At 39.1% G+C, this 16,857-nt stretch overlaps 1 protein-coding gene across 1 annotated transcript in view; it reads left to right on the top strand.

Annotated features, from left to right (window-relative positions):
* Positions 1-440: 440 nt before the first annotated feature.
* The window catches only part of FAM174A (family with sequence similarity 174 member A), a 25,613-nt gene continuing 9,196 nt past the window's right edge, over positions 441-16,857 (top strand). Inside the window, exons 1-2 of the mRNA XM_031062827.1 lie at positions 441-621; positions 3,193-3,302. Of these exons, the coding sequence (XP_030918687.1) occupies positions 441-621; positions 3,193-3,302 (291 nt within the window). The remainder of the gene's footprint in view (positions 622-3,192; positions 3,303-16,857) is intronic.

Below are 16,857 nucleotides of genomic sequence, written 5' to 3'. Positions count from 1 at the left end.
TGTACTGGCCCAGTGGAATTAGTAACATGAGGAAGAGGATATGCATGTGTTTTAACAAAAAATGGCCCTCGATGGGTCCCTGCCCGTTATTTTAAACCTTATTTGGAGCACACAGAAAAGGACAGGATGGGTGGTTCTACAGTGGAAGAAAAATGAGTAGGTAATTGCATTGGTTATTAAGTGGATGGAAGCATGGACCCTCAAGGAATGTGTGATAAAGATGGTAATTCAAGACAGAGTAAAGGTAATTATAGGCTTATGCAGAAAATCCAAAAGTTCAGTTAGCGGACGTTACTTTTTCTTCTTTTCTTTGAATTCTCTTACAGAGGGGTGGGTTGTAGCATTGTGTGTTTTATATAGGGTTTTTTGTAAAGTTGGTTATTTTTTATAAGTTAAGAATTTGGTTTGACCTTTGGTTCCCCCCCATGTTCTCCCTCATAATGGTTTGCTCCTTCCACCAGTTACACCCTCGTGTCTCCTTCCGTTACACCCTTCCCCTTTATAAGTGCATCCCCAACGGTTTTTCCCTGACACTGTTACTGGCCCCGCCTGGGTCAATAAAGCTCCTTGGCATCCCCGGCCCCCGTCAGCTCCAGTGGCTGCGGGACGAGACCACAGTGGGTAGTTCTGAGAAATGTGTTTTGTACCATTTCCTTTTGCAGGGCACCGACGGTCCCAAAATAGGGGAATTTGATGTACCTGAGGGAGAAGTGTTGTTTTTGCATAGGGATTGAATTAGTAGCTGAAGTCCACACTTTGAGTTGAACTAGGTTGGTTGTGCAACCAACTAGGTTGGTTGCCCATTATGATAGCAGCAACCAGTTGTAAAGTTAAGTGGATGCAACTTGGTTCTAAGTGGTGACTAGGCAGATGACTTGGTCTGTGATTCTGTGTGGGAGAAAGTTATTTGATTAGAGGTGAAGGTGTCATTCTGCTACGAATGTGTCATCTGGAAATTGTGAGGGCTGTAATGGTATTTGAAGATCTGTCTTTATGTGCTTTGTTTGTATATGAATGTTAAGATTTTGAGAGTGTGTGTGTTGTGGAGTTGGTAGAAGTTGGTTATCTGTAAGTGAATGAAGAATGGATCCTCTGTCTGCTTGGATTTTTGCAAGGGCCCTGCAGAAGTCCTTAGCAGTTGTATTTGCGGGTCAAATACAAAAAGGGGGAATTATAGGAAAGGCATTTTGTGATGTTCTTGTGAGCCAGCAAAGGCCTCCTGAAGATAAAGGAAAGCCCCATATCTCTCCTGAGGAAGACACCAAGGTTGTCACCATGGAGATGTGATGAAGGAGAGAAAGTTAACAGACACAGACTCCTTGGTCACCCACGGAGAACTTTGTTTCCTTCCTATAACCAATGAGCAGTGAATGTGTATGTTAAGTAAATGTAAATATCTTGAAAGAGTACAAAAGCAACATGTTGCTGTAATAAATCTCTCTTGCACCCTTCTGATGGAGTTGTGGTAATTTGTGCTGAGTCATGCTCTATAAAGACAGGAGACAGCTCTCCCTGAAGTACTCCAGCATGGTCGAATCTCATGAGCAGCAATTCTCTCAAAATTGCTGGAACGTGAATCCCTCCCACGGCCACACAGTCCTCCCGGAATTGCTGTGGCATGAGTCATTCTTCCACGAAGTGCAGTCCTCCAAGGACAGGCTGCTCCAGCCTGGAAGCAAGGGCCCTCTTTCTGCCCCAGCTCTCCCACTGAATGTCCAGGCATTCACCCACTCCAGCCTGAGCACCTCCAACATGGGCTGAGAGTGGATCTCTGCATTCCCTGTGGATTCATGTGTTGCACAGGGACAACCTGCTTCACCATGGTCATCACCACGGTCTGCAGGGGAATCTTGGCTCTGGCACCCCTCCCTCTCCTACTCCACCGACTTTGGTGTCACCATGTTGTTTTCCCTCACATGAAAAGGAGGTTATCACCTCCTCCTCTTCTCTGACTAGAAGAAAACTGTGTGTACTTTGTTTTCAAATATGTCATCACAGACACGTTACCAACCTCTCTAATTAGCCCAGCTTTGCCCAGCAACATGTCCATCTTGTGAGCCATCAGGGATTGGCTCTGCCAGACATGGTGGAATCTTCTAGCAGCATCTCACAGAAGCCACCTCTGTGACCTCCCCACTACCGAAAACCAAGCTGAGCAAAACCAACACATCCATGAGTAACACTGGCTTTGGGCAGAACCTTCCACAGATCATGCTAGCAAAGAAATATATTGACATGCCATGAAAAAGGCATTAAATACACCATATTCCTACAGCCCTCCAACTGCTAGGGGTATCAACAATAGATAATGGTATTTTTAATAATTTTTTCACTGTTTATTTTTTTAACAAATTAACCTGTGAACACTTATTTGGTGATGAAAAATTCCCTCTTGTCCATTTGTCAGTGGTGTCTTGGTTTTTTGTTGGGTTGTGGGCCTTTGTTTTTGTTATTTTTTTCTTTTGCATTCTTTTGTGTTCTTTCCTTTCTTAAAGCACTACAAACTGAAACCACACGGAGTATGATGAAGACAAGTATTACAGATGAACTGGTGCAAATCAAATTTCCCAATAAGATTCTTAGACTTCACTGGTGCAGGTAGGCCAGTCTGTTTGCAGGTTCATGTCTGTGAAATATATCTGGTTCTCAGCATGCTGCAGCTGTGAAGAGAAAAGGCATTTGATCTCCCATAAAAAGCCAAAATCTTTAGACAAAAGAACTCTGCAACAAGCAAAGCAAGAGTTTTGTGCTTGAGAACACAAAACACCTGGCAACACCGCAGTCAAAGCTACTGTTGTATTATTTGCTGCCTATTTAATAAAACATTAAGCATCAGAGACTTCTTGGTGTTTTTCTAATATACTGAATACTTTGGGTTGGGTTTCTTTGTTTTCCCTTTTGAAAATTATGTTATATTTTAGGGTGCTACATTTGACTGACACCTAAAGGGCTCTTCATTTGACACATGCAATTCTTTAGGGTAATGCAGCAAGGAGATCCTTGCTATAAAGAAAAATTAAATTCCTCTAAGAAAATCCACACCAAACAACCTTGTAGCTATGGTATAGCTATCACAAAGCAGTAGATTCATTTTATAAGGTGTTTCAACTTCATGCACAAAAAATATGTTATTTTATTTGAAGCATATTACAAATTTGGACTTTATACTCTTTTCCGCTTTCTTGTTTGTAGGAGATAGCAGCAGCATGGAAATAAGAGGAAGATCAGCAGAAATGAGAGAAGAAACAATGGTAGTATGTTCTTCCTTTTTAGCCTCCGTGCTCCAAAGTCAGGGGCCACAGGTATAAAGAGTTTCACTGAAGTGCTGGGAAAGGCTAACTTCACACCAGCAGCCGGAGGTGCTGCTTTTGAATGCTTTTGAAAATGCTTGCATTTTGACTGTTGGGCATCTCAATTCAAATCCCTGAGATCATCTGCAATTTCTCTGGGCAATGTGTTCCAGTGCCTCAGCACTCTCTCTTATGACCCACCCTCTTATGACCCACCCTGAAAGGTGAATCAGTGTTTCTAAATAGATATTTAGGATTTATTTTAGAACAATTTGGTTGCAGTGGAAAGCAGTTATGTAGCCATTTTGGTTATAACATATTATAATGTAGTAATAAAAAAGTAGAAAAATAGCACTTAACAAAATGTAAAACAAGAAAAGAAAGAAAAGAAAGAAAAGAAGATAGAGTAGAAAGGTGTATATAGTCATCCCCCATGGGTCCAACAATGGGACTTGGTTGTTGTAATTTTGGTGTCTGTTGGTTGAAGCAATGGTTGCAGTCTTTATCTGTCAGGAGTGGAGAAATCTCACAAAACACAAAGTTCAATGTGTTAATATACAGGATCACAGGAAATGCTAAGTTGGAAGGGACCCACAAGGATCACAGAACCCAACACCTGAGCCTACACAGAACCATCCCCCACGAATCACGCCATAGACCTGAAACCATTGTACAAATACTTCTTCACCTCTGTCAGGTCTAGTGCTGTGACCACATCCTTGGGGAGCCTATTTTGGGTCCTGTCACTGGTAACCACAAAGAAGAGATCAGTGTCTGCCCCTCTTCTTCCCCTCACAAGAAAGCTGCAGAGTGTGATGAAGTGTCCTCTCATCTCCTCTTCTTCAGGCTGAGTACAGTACAGTACAAGTGACCTCAACTGCTCTTCAAACTCCCTGGAGCCTTGGCCTTGAGATCCTTCATCATCTTCATAGCTCTCATGAGATTCCCATGGACTACTTCTTGAGCTTGTCCAGGTCCTTCTGGATGTTTTCCTGTCCCTTAGGTGTGTCAACCATACCTCTCAAATTGGTTCCATCTGCAAAATTGCTGAGGGTGCACTAAAACCCTTCACCTTTGTCACTTTTCCCTCCAGCCAGTGACCACTACTTTTGGAAGTGATCCAATCACTTTCTTATCCAGCTAACTGTCCTCTTCAAATATGATTTAGAGAGAAGGAAGCTGTGGGAGACCGTGCCAAAATCTCTACAGAAGTCCAGATAAATGTCATCTGGTACCCTTCCCTTGTTCATTGATGTAGCCACTCCATCATAAAACATCAACCAACATCAGGCAAGACTTGCTCTTGGTGAAGCTGTGCTTCTCTGTCTTCTGTGTGCCTTAGTAGAGGTTCTGGCAAGGATTTATTTCATGATCTTCCCAGGTACAGAGGTGAGATTGACAGGCTGATAGTTCCCAGGATGCTCCTTTCTACCTTTCTTAAAGATGGATACAATGTTTCCCTTTCCCAGTCGCCTGGGAATTCATCTGAGTGCCATGACTTTTCAAATAGTGCCTTGGCAACCACATGAATGAGCTCCCTCAGGACTCCTCCCATCTCATCCTCTCCTTCAGGATGCATCTCGTCACATTGCAACAGACTTAAGTATATTCAGGGTTCTCAGGCAGTCACAAACCTGATCTTTACTTACAGTCAGAGGCAGTATGCTCTTCCAGCCCCCATCCTGCTGTTTACTGACTTGAGAGGTGAGGGAACAGAGAGGGTCATTGAGACTGAGGTAAAAAACTGTTGAGTACCTCAGGCTTCTCACCAGCTGTTACCAGTTTTCCAGTATTGTGTATTGGGGAAGATACACCCACTTTGACCTTCCTTTTCTACACCTGTAGAAAGCCCTTCCTTTTGTGTTTCTTGCCAGGTTCCGTTCCAGTTTCACCTTGGTCTTCCTCATCCCATCCCTAAACAATCATACATGTCTATACTCTTCTCAGGTCACCTGTACTTGTTTCAGCCTCCTGTGAATTTGCTTTTTTCCCTTTAGTCTAACCAGCTCAGCCATGCTATTTTGTCTTCCTTGCCTAATTTCTTGCCCCTGGGAATTCACAACTCCTGTACTCTGTGGAAGACAGGAATGCATACAGAAACGCACACTTCTTAGAAATTTCAAAATCCTCTTTCTATCCCATGACCCTTTCTTCACCTTTATTCTCATTTTAAATGTGGCTGTGCTTGGAGAGCAGATGGGAGGTGCACACAAGAAGGAGTACAAGATGTCCTCAGACTGCTGAACACACCTCCAGAGACTATCTGGTAGAGAGGAGGTCACATGCTACTTTCCTTACATCATCACCTTTTATACCTATAATTTGGAATTGAAGTTACTGACTCAGTCTGAAAGCATTTTATTCAACTGACTCTGAATTGCTTGCCTTACAGAAAGAAAAGGAGTGACTGATAACCTGTCTATGAGATGGACTGAGTTGCATTGAGCTCCTGCTCCCTTCCCCTCCCGAGGTCCCTTCTCTACCAATGCCACCTGTACTATCACCATTCTTCTCATCAGAGCCTCAGAGTTCATGAGCAGGTTACCCTTTATTAACTTCTGTGGTTTCTGCCAGAGACAAGCACAAGGAACCTACTTGCAGCCCTCTAATGCAATCAGGAATGGGAGGAGACAGAGCTGATAAATGAGGGGTGCAAAATGCACACCATGTTGAGAAAGGTAGGGTGAATGATGCATGAAGGTGAAAGGAGGAGCAAAGCTACATGCATCAACACCATCGACTCAGTTTTTCTGCAGAGAATAGAGGCAACAGCAGTGGGGATTTGCCTCTCATACCAATACAAAAGACACTTTTGAAGTCTAGATGTTAGCCAGTGTTGATGGCGCATGATATCAGCTTCTAGTAGGGTTCTGCTTACTGAAGTACTAAGTTATATTTTAGAATATTGGGTTTTTTTGTTAAAGATTTCATAAAAAAATACTTCTGTTTCAAAATAACATTTTGAAATTTGTACAATGAATGATATCAATATATATAAACTGTCACAAATTTCTCAGAGGCAGACACTCGAGTGAGTAAGCAAGTGAGTGAGTGAGTGAGAGTGAGTGAGTGAGTGAGTGAGTGAGTGAGTGAGTGAGTGAGTGAGTGAGACATTAAAATGAGCATGTAAAATTCTGACTGAGTCTGAAGTATGTTCTGAAAAGCAGTTCTACTACAGGCATCACTTACTGTCAACATACTTCTGCATTACCTTCATCCACAGAGAAAACATTCTCTTAGTTTTCTCCTGGATCTGATACCTCATGCTTTCTCACATAGGAAAATTTTGGCATTACAATATTCATTGAATGTGAGAGATAATTGTTAAAGGGTTGCAAGCTCAATTTTCTATCATAAAGTATCAGATTCAAATACATAAATCAGTATCTTTCCCTGATATTAGAAGATTACAAAGACATTACAATTTCAAAGGTACTTTCAAGCTTTCTGAGAGGCACATTTTTAAAATAAAACTGCACATAACAGACTATATTTTAATGTGTTCATTTCCCTCCCCCTCTTTTTCTAAAGTACTCATCTAATCTACTTTAGATGGAAAAGACAGGTGCTATGACTCATAAGAACCTAATTTAGCAATGTCAACAGTTTCACTTTATATTTGTCTGTAAGGAACTTGTACATAAAAGAGTGAGGAAAAATTGTCAAAGCCGCTCTTGAATCTTTCCTATTGGAAAGGCTGTTAATGATAAGAAGGGTAGACACAGAGGAGGAAACTCACCATAGCAAATTACTTCCCATACCAAATTACTATAAGGATTACAGCATTTAATCACACAATTGAAGACTGAATTTTTGGTAGTAATTAGTTATGGCATTTAGGTTTGTTGTAGTAATAATCGGACAGGACTCAGTTTCTTCATGCAGGAAAAGCCCATTCTTTATTCAAAAATCTCATATTTATATGAAATATCAGAAGGCACTGTGATACACCTAACTGGCTAACGATACACTGACACTCAGTTTATTGGTCAGTAAATGGTCAGTGTGTACATCTGTCAGATCTCTCTATTTTTGCTTAATTGACATATTTTGTTTACTGATTCACATGTGACAGATTTCTTGTTTATTACAGGTGCAAATGATTCTCTTACCAGAATGGTTTGTTGTGCTAATGGCTTTCATTCTTATGATCTTTCACATCAAGTTGCAAGCTAACTGCTAGCTTAAGTGGAGTTGCAGGGCCTAACCATATATTATAAGGCTTTTCTTTGACAATATCTCTGCCTGTATGCAACATAGGGTCTCTTTTCTGCTATAATATGACCATCTAGAGAAAGAACATAATGCAGATGTGTAAGGCAATCTTGCTGGTTTACATCCTTATAATCCATTATTTACAGTACATCTGTGTCTTGGTGTATTCTCTAGATAGGCCTTGTTATGACATTTTCTGCCTTCTTTAAGGCTGTATTTTCTGGCTGCATCTTGCTTGATATGACACACTTCATTGGCTCTTTTGCTAAACTTTTATTTCTCAACAAAATATTACCATTTAATTTTTTTTTTCTGTCTCTTGCATTTCACTGTTGACAGGCGACAACTCCAAATATTTTAAAATAATTAGAAGTATTATCAGGAAACAAGCAATCTCCATATTTTCAGGTATTATCCCTATATGGTCTGCTCTTAATTTCTCCTTTTCATTCAATGTGTCTTTGAAGATAAAGAGTAAAGTGTGATGAAGGTCCAACTCCCTAAACTGTGGTTCTTGACACCTGATTCATGAGTGTAAGCTGTGTTTGAAAAAATTTCTAACTCACTTTTATATTGAAAACCAGTTAGCTGTTAAACCAATTAGTCTTTTAAGACCACCATCTGTTATATGATTACAGAAAAAATTGATAATGAACTCTACTTTCTGCATCTTCAAAGTAGTTGCATGTAATCTTGTGTGTTTTGATGTAAATTAGTTGTGTGCATAATACTAAGAACCTAAGTGTCTGAGATTTAATTAATTCTCCAGAAATAATCCAAAGAGTTCTAAGCAGAAATTTTGTTACCATTCCACAGTTTCACAGAGGAAATAAATAGATTTCTGTAACTGATAGAACTGTTGTAATTTTTTTTGTTGTTCTTAAAACAAGCCCTTTTTGACAAAACAAGAAAAATGTCAGAGAATATATTTTCAGTTTGCTTTTTTCTGTTCCCTTTGTTTCCCATCTCAAGAAAATAATCTTTTGGGAGTGTATTAAAGCCATGGATACTATACTTCACCACTGACACAACATATTGGATTCTTGATACTTTTGCAATAAAAAATACAAGCAAGCAAAACACCAAAGTTTCAGAACTAGGAAAATATATAACTTTAAATGGCAAGGAGTAATGCAAACCTAGAGAATACTTAAATGTGGCTATTAATCAGAAAATTTCTGGCATTTAATGAGAGTCATGAATGTAAATCTCTGAATGGATACATTAGAGTTTTAAGAAGTAATCAAAGTGGGAAAAAGTGCTATTTGTTTTGAAGCCCTAGCCTCCAACCTTTTTCAACAGCAGACATCATACATGCTTTCAGCATCAGGAAACAGCCATAGGCCACTCATCCTTATAGAGAATATTCAGGGCTTCCAGGAAGGGACAGGACTACCACGGGTGCATGAAGAATGTGTCCTATAAAAACCAGAAAGCTTTTACTAGGAGTAGGACATCTGTGCAGGTGAGTCTCTGTGTAGACCAGAGCTGCTTGGAAAAGACATGAGCTATTGTCATTAAGAACAATCAATATATGGCACTCATGGTGCTCCCTCTACTGGAGCATTTTTGTCCTTTTGCTAATCGCTTGTCCAGGACAGAGCTGTGATTTCTGAGGAAGAGAGCAGAAGATTTTCACAAAGCACTGCAGAAGACAGTGCTTGGTAGCAACATGATTTAACTGCAGCTTAGAGGCAGAGTGCCTCTAGGAAGTTTACAGTGTCTCTGTGACAGAGGAAGAGGCTGCAATGGTCCACAGGCTCAAAACATGAAGGTATCACAGATTTGGATCAATTCAGTTAAGAAAAAAGAAGCATGAGAACATGAAAGAAGGTCACCTATAATGCATGACACAAGCTGGGACTCCTTCTGGCTTTCCTCTGTAGGTAGATCGCCTAGATTCTTTTGGAAGCTGTTAGACCGGAAGATAAATATGAAAATAATGAAAAAAAAAATGTTCATTAGAATACCAAAAGATACCATTGTAGAGGAAAACTTGCCAAAGAAGCATTATCTCGGACCAGTATCAAGAAGTAATTTGAAAATCCTTAAGTAAATTTATTGGTGCTATAAGCCACTTTTCTTTTAAATATAGTTGTATATTGATAAGGGAAATGATACATTGCTACATCCCATGACCTAATAAGCAACAGAATGCTGGCAGAACGATCTTGGAGAAGTCCTGGGGAAGTGGGCTGAGCTTTGGGAGCACAGATAGATAAAAACAGCCTTGCAAATTGCTGGAATCAAATTGTGCTTGCTCAGAACTAGTGGTCAACCAGCAGACACCACAATTTGGTCATCAAACATCACCATAGACCCTGAAAGAGACCGCTGAGGATCAAATAAAGACTTCTGATAGGGATGGAACTATGCAAAACAGGGCAACAAATATACATCTAGCAAGCAAGAATAGCTGCGGTATTCACATTCTCTGAACAGAGATAGACATAATTCTCTCTCCCAGGATTTTTCCTGGGGAAGGCAGTGAGAACCTCAGAGAAGAAGAGAAAACAATTCTTGCCTTTATTCACTGCTCCTGTTGCTTTGCACATGTGGAATGTGTTATGGAGATTGTTTACCGAAAGTGATTTTGTTATTGGACACTGGTGAAAGTTGTTTTGATTCCTTGGCCAGTTGGGTCAAAGCTGTGTTGTGACTGTCTGCAGACAGTCATGGATTTTTAGTATAGTATTCTTTAGTATCTTTTTAGTATAGTATCCTTTTAGTACAGTATATCTTTAGTATGTAATTTTGTGTAGAATTAGTGTAAGATAGTATAGCTTAATAAAGCATTTGTTCAGCCTTTCTGAATCATGGAGTCAAAGGACATTATTCCCTGTCTTGGGATCGCCTGATAAATATGTTAACAATATGTGTAACAAAAAGCCTTACTTGCCTGTCTTTGGTTACAAAAGACTAGAAGAAAATGTTCCTTGTGTCCAGCAAGTTGTCTTAAAGAATGCATGCTTTCTAATACTTAAAACTGTGTTAGAAAGTTTCTATCCAGTTGTGTTCAGTGCCAATATAAAATTATTTCTTCTTTGAAATCAATTAAGATAGCTTGTCTGCCTTCAGCAGCTAGCTGTTATAATAAAAGCAGACTCTATCTGGCAGCTCAATTTTACAAAAGCTCAATAAAAAGAGAAACATTTATTGTTAATTCTTATTGTTCCCCTCCTTAAAATAAAAAAGCAGGGAATGCAAAAAAATTTCCACTGATTTTACTAGCAAGTTTCACCCCAAAATTCTATTCCAAAAAGAGCACAAATTTATGTGTTAATAAATCTATGTTTATTATTTAAATATCTTTAAATAATAAATCTAAAATATCTGTTTATTATTTATTATCTTAAATCTATGTTTATTATTTAAAATAAAAAGCATAAAGTTTTGGGGTTTTTTTTCAGTAGCATTTTGTGGCCTCTCTTGTTGTGGTGTGGGTTTGGCAAGTTCATGAGTTTCAGTTTTATTGTTAAGTGTTTTTTCACGGTTCAAGTTTATTTCACAGTTTATTTTACATTGCGTTTAATGCACTTAAGATGGCGCCTGTCCCAGGCTCCCTCTCCCATTTTTTCCTACGCTGTCCCTGTCAATTCTTTAGTTACTTAGCAACTCCTGCCCTTTTTGTTACTAGTTTTATATCAGTCCTTAAGCCCCTCCTTGGTTTCTGTAGTTACCCACTGATCCCGCCTATGTTGTCAAGGCAACCCCCCTGCCCGTCACCCTCTGCCCCCTCCCTTAGCCCCAGAATCTTCCATCTAGGGCCGAGGGTGATTGGGCAATTCCTTAAGTTCCCTCCCATGTTCTACCTCGATTGGTTGTTATGTTCTGTCAGTTTGGTTGTATCATTCTGTTATTGGTCTGAGGGCGGGTTTACTCCGCCTCTGGGCCACCCTTTATAAGTTGCTTCAGTGCCCGCCCTTCTGGGCAGATCCCTGCAGCCTCCCCTCCTTTTGCTGGGGAGGGCTCGAACTCCTTCTGACAGCTGCTTGTGTGCCTGTGGAGCCAGCCGGACACTTTCGAGGCACATCCACACTCTCTCTTAATTATTTCATGGTCTTGGACAGAAGTAATTGATCCTGGCACTGTCAGAGCCCTTTGGTACCACAAGACCAAAAGGTAATAGACAAACATGAAAAAATAATGTTAAACATTATGGGATTTTGTAGCCCCTTCAAGGCATTTTGGCAAAAACTTACACAGAAATATAATAAATTATTTTAATTATGATACGTATTTAGTGTAGGAATATCGTGACAAGAATGAATAGAATAGAATAGAATAGAATAGAATAGAATAGAATAGAATAGAATAGAATAGAATAAAATAGAATATAGAATAGAATAGAATAGGAGTAGAATAGAATAGGAGTAGAATAGAATATAGTCCCTGGCTCTGTAACTGCACAAGTATAGGATGTGCCATTCCATATCTCCTCTGGGGCACATTCCATTCAAAACCTGGTTTTAGGCAGTATTTTTCAGCTTTCAAAGTATTCTTTACCTTCACACTATAGATACCACTTTCATGTTCAAGAAATCATACTGTCTTTTTCACAAAGATTTCTTTAAATAAAATAGCTCAATTAGTTTTGTGCAGAGCTAATGAAGACATTTCAAGTAACAATTATGTAGACCTAAATAGCTTAGGCTATTTTTTAAAGGCATCTATCTAAAAAGGCACTCAGCTGCATTCTCAAAAGCAGTCAAGTACCAATCATACATAAATAAAAAATGAATCACTTTTTCTTAGAAAAGTTTACAAAGTATAATTGTAAATTCTTTGCAGGGTATATTGTGCAGTTTTGCAAGAGTCTAGAGCTAGTTTGCATATCAGCAGGGGAAGAGTCATTAAAAAGAAAATTATATAACTGAGGTTTTTGAAATGATTACTGAAAAAGATTTTTGATCTCTGCAAGGGTAAGTATAGATATGTGAAAAATGCATATCGTATTATTGGCTCTTTGCAAATATTAAAAGGAATACTATATGTGCTATGTTGTATTAATTTGTAGTACTGTATGAATCCTTTTTAAGTAGTGTGGTAAATATAGTCTATAACGTAATATTAAAATAGAAACTATGTGATGTAAGATACTTTTTGTAACTAGCTCAAGGAATGCATAAGATAATCAAGAAATTCTTCACACAGATACAACAGCAATAAGACACTAAAATCCCGAAGAGAAGAATTATTGCCTCCTTATCAGGAAGAACCAGACTCCTTCCACCTTCTTCCAGACTGTGAGGAGCCAAACAATGATTTACAAGAGGAAGGGGGAAGAAGTTGAAAATAAACAGAAAAATCCCTAGTTCAAAAGGAATGTTTTCTTCATGTATGAGATATATGAATATACGACAGGCTGTTGCTTTTTAATCCTTTGTTAGCAGGTATGCTTTTTGGGGGCTTAATGCCCAGGAAGCATCCAGACATCCTTAATTCTTTTTTATTGTCCTTTATTGTCCTAACTCTGTCCATTGAGTTTGCTCATATTGCTCTAATTGTTATTACTATTTTTATAACCATTTTATTACTATTAAACTTTTAAAATTTTAAAACAAGTGATTGGCATTTTTCACAAGATACATTTGGACAAAGATGTCCTCAGATAACATAAATAATACTGACTAGAACATGATTTAGAGACCTAAAGAACTGGATAGTTTCAGGGTTTAAGGGCTTAATATGGCATACAGGGGCAGCAGGCAGCATGGTCCTTGATAACCTCCTATCAGAGCAGAAAAGTGCGCTCACCTCTTATGTCTTCATTTCTCAAAATCACCGGAAAGTCATTCCACAAGGACTTCATAAAGGATGAAAACAAACAACTTGTGATTGAGAGTGGTATTAGCAAATAGCAAGGTTGTGGGCTTGATGCTCATACGGACCTTTCACTTAAGAATTGGACCTAATGATCCTTGTAGGCTCTTTCCAACATAGAATATTCTATGATATAGACAGAATTATAGTGGTGAGAGAAAAGGAAATAGATGTGTTGCTCTCTGGTGCTACAAGTATCAGGAACCATATAATGACATTTTAGTTCAACTAGCTAAACAAGAAAAATGGAAAATATACAGAGCTCTTAAGTGTCTTTCTCCAAAGTACTGTTTCATTTTCTGATGAGAAGATCTCAGACATCCTTGACACTCAAATAATTGTGTAAAGTAATTTATGTGCTCTTCCAATTAATCTGCAAGGTCTGTTTGATGGAAGTAAAAAAAAAAAAAAAAAAAGGTTTTTTTACTTTTCTCAAAGGTAAAACTCAAGTAAGCTCCATTATTTTTAATGGGCAATGTAACTGTCTCAGCGTCTTTCACTGACACTCAAATTCTTCAGTTTTGGCATAAGACAAGAAAGTTTCATATTCCTTTTGTAAGTGAAAAAGGTTCTACATTTTAACTCAGAGTGGGGAACTATAATCCAAAGACACATGCTGTACACCATAATGATCACAGAACATCACAATTTTTAAAAATTCTGTTTCCTAACTTTGTCTCTAACCAATTAGTTAGACAATTACTAATAGTCAGGAATTCTAAAAATATCTAAAAATGGTTGCTCGTTTCTATACACAGGTTTGAAGTTACGTCACGCTTCATGAAAAAATTCTCTTACAGCTCTCTTGAAGCAATTTTTGCATTGAAATTTTTTGGATACAAGTGTTTTGTATTTATACCTGACTTGAACACTGAACAAATCTATGCATCTCAATGATTAATAACCCCTCCCCCTCCCCCACACTACAGAAACAAACAAATATTCAAGGACTTCATTAATTCTTTTTGTTTCAAAATAAAGAACATAAATTGCTCTACTTTTTTGGTTTCTATCTGAAAACTCAAAGACTATCTTAATCTGATATTAAGAGCACTAGCTTCCGATTCAGGGAAAAAAAAACCTTCAAAAAACAACTTTCCCCACACAGCACTAGAACCCTTTGTTTTAAGGATGGTAGTTTTGCCAAGAGGGCATTTTAAAACACTAATATTGCCCTGCCATAGTTTTTACTGACCAAGGCAATCCTCTTTTCTTTTCCCCTAATGCTTTGCATCTGACATGCAGTTTACAACACTGTATGTCATCATATCATCCTAACTGAGCAACCCAGCACTGTTAGACTTTACACAGTCCATGCATCAAGGACATTTCTATAGGACAATTTAACATCAGTGACTGTCTTTCTAAGAAGAATATTTCTTTTGAATGTAACACTTTCCTCTGTTGTATGTCCCTGTGCTGCAAATAAGTTGCTTGGACTTGTCAAGAGAAAATATATCTCAGGGTAATTAATAGGATAGAAGCAGGGTGATACATATTGGCAATGGGAGGACCTGAATCAGTCAAGCTCTGTTGAAGTCATAAACCTTGTAAAAAGCTATCACAGAAGCTTATTCACATGCTCCATCTCTACAGCACCTTCAGCAAAATCTGTTGTTCATATAATCTTGTTGGGGAGGATGAAACAGGAAAGCCTTATAAATACGACTGCCTGGCAAAAGATTTTGAGACTATGGAAACTATAAGCGGGATTGAAATGAAAGCAACCTTTGAGATACCTTAGTTACTGAACAACGGGAAAACAATGATGTGGCCGGCTGAAGGTAATCTCCTTTTGATGAAACAAGACCCTCTGCAAGCAGGCAGGTCCAAGGGTCTGAGCAGACCCTGCCAGCTTGGCAGAAGGGATTCAAAGAGTAGTTTTTAGGGTTTAAAATGTAGCACAGTATGGTAATGTAGTGATTCTTATAGGCTGTATGGAAATGCTATAGGATTTGTGTCTTGTACTAGACTGGTTAGTGAGAATCGGAATATTCAACACAAAAGATTATTTATTGTATTGTAACACAAACTTCGCTTACTTACTTACTTTTCTATGGTCTTAGCTCTTACTTATTTACTTTCTTTCTTTCCATACTCTTGCTCTTGCCTCTTAGCTCTTACCCCTTTTACTCTCTTATGCTTTTACGCTCTTACCCTCTCATCCTCTCCAACCCTCTCTTCTCTTGGGCCTGCTCCAAGCTGTGGCTGGCAGCTCCCAGCAGGGCCCTGCACCCATACCCTTTCCAATAGAGGACCTGGCTTCAGAGATCCCTCGTCTCCATCCATCCCGACCGTGCTGACCCCCCCGTCATTCCTACATAATCTGAAACGTTATTCCCATTAAAGGCCTGCCGTTTTTCAAGGGGGAGACACGTGATAGTTTAATGTCTCACATGCTACTTAAATCAGTTTTACACTTTCCAAATTCACACTAATTGTGTGACACAAGACCTTGAATCTGTTTTCTCAGTTAATGCAACGCTAAACTTGTTAACTTGTTAATAAGTAAACTAATCACTGTTTTCACAGTATCTATATGTGATTTTATATGACCCAATATAATTGATACACTGTTAAGTTTAAGGCCACTGGGATAATGGGTCTGCTTCTGAACAAAATCTGGTTGTTGCCCATTACTTCAACTGCAGATATATATCTGCACAAGGCTTCTTTGCTACTCTGGCATTTTATACATTCCCTTCCACACAGTGACAAATGCCAAAGAGCTCACCACCAATATGGAGTTCTCATTCTGTAAGCACACTACACCCCTGAAATCTTTGCTGAACTGTACAGTAACAAACCAACCAACCAAACAAGCCAATGAAAAGACTCTTATAATGCATTCTAGCAGCTAAAGGATTCTATTCAATCGGGACAGCGTTTAGTTGAGGAACAATGAGACACAAGAGCAATAAAATTCATGGAGAGTTACTCTGTAGCATCACCCTAAATCAGGGTCTTGTCATCCATGTTCACTGGCTTTGTAATACACTGACTGCTCCATCACCTTCAGTTGTGGTCCGTCTAGACCTTTCCTGATCTTTCTACCACTGGACCACAGCTGAAGCAAAAATTACAGTTTTCAGGACCTACCACTTTCCAAACCACCCTTTTGCTTTATTGTTGAGGAATATGTCTGCCGCAGGTAGCTCGGTAGCATCGGAGGACCAGGTCCTGCACCGTCAATAAACAAGACATCTGAGACTGCTGTGGGAAATCCAGTCTGATTGCGCGAGAGGAGTATGCGGGGAGATAAGTGAGGACACATCCGGGCACTGGAGCCGCCCATGTGAAGGCGGCATTGGGAAGCGGCTGCCAGGGAGTCTCATAAATGGTCACACTGGAAGTTTCTTTAACATTTATGCTTTCACAAAAGTCAGTTATAAAATTTCGGTTCTTTTGTACATAGAATCAGGCTAAAACAGAGAACGGGTTAAAAAAAATTATCCCGCCTTAAATTTGTTACATTCGAAGCGGCCCCTCACTCGCGCCCAAGCGCTACTGACCACCCAGAGAAAAAGTG

This window comes from Geospiza fortis, unplaced genomic scaffold (assembly GCF_000277835.1).
Source record: "Geospiza fortis unplaced genomic scaffold, GeoFor_1.0 scaffold208, whole genome shotgun sequence".
NCBI classification, from domain to species: Eukaryota; Metazoa; Chordata; class Aves; order Passeriformes; family Thraupidae; genus Geospiza; species Geospiza fortis.
This window is presented reverse-complemented; position numbering and strand designations above follow the sequence as displayed.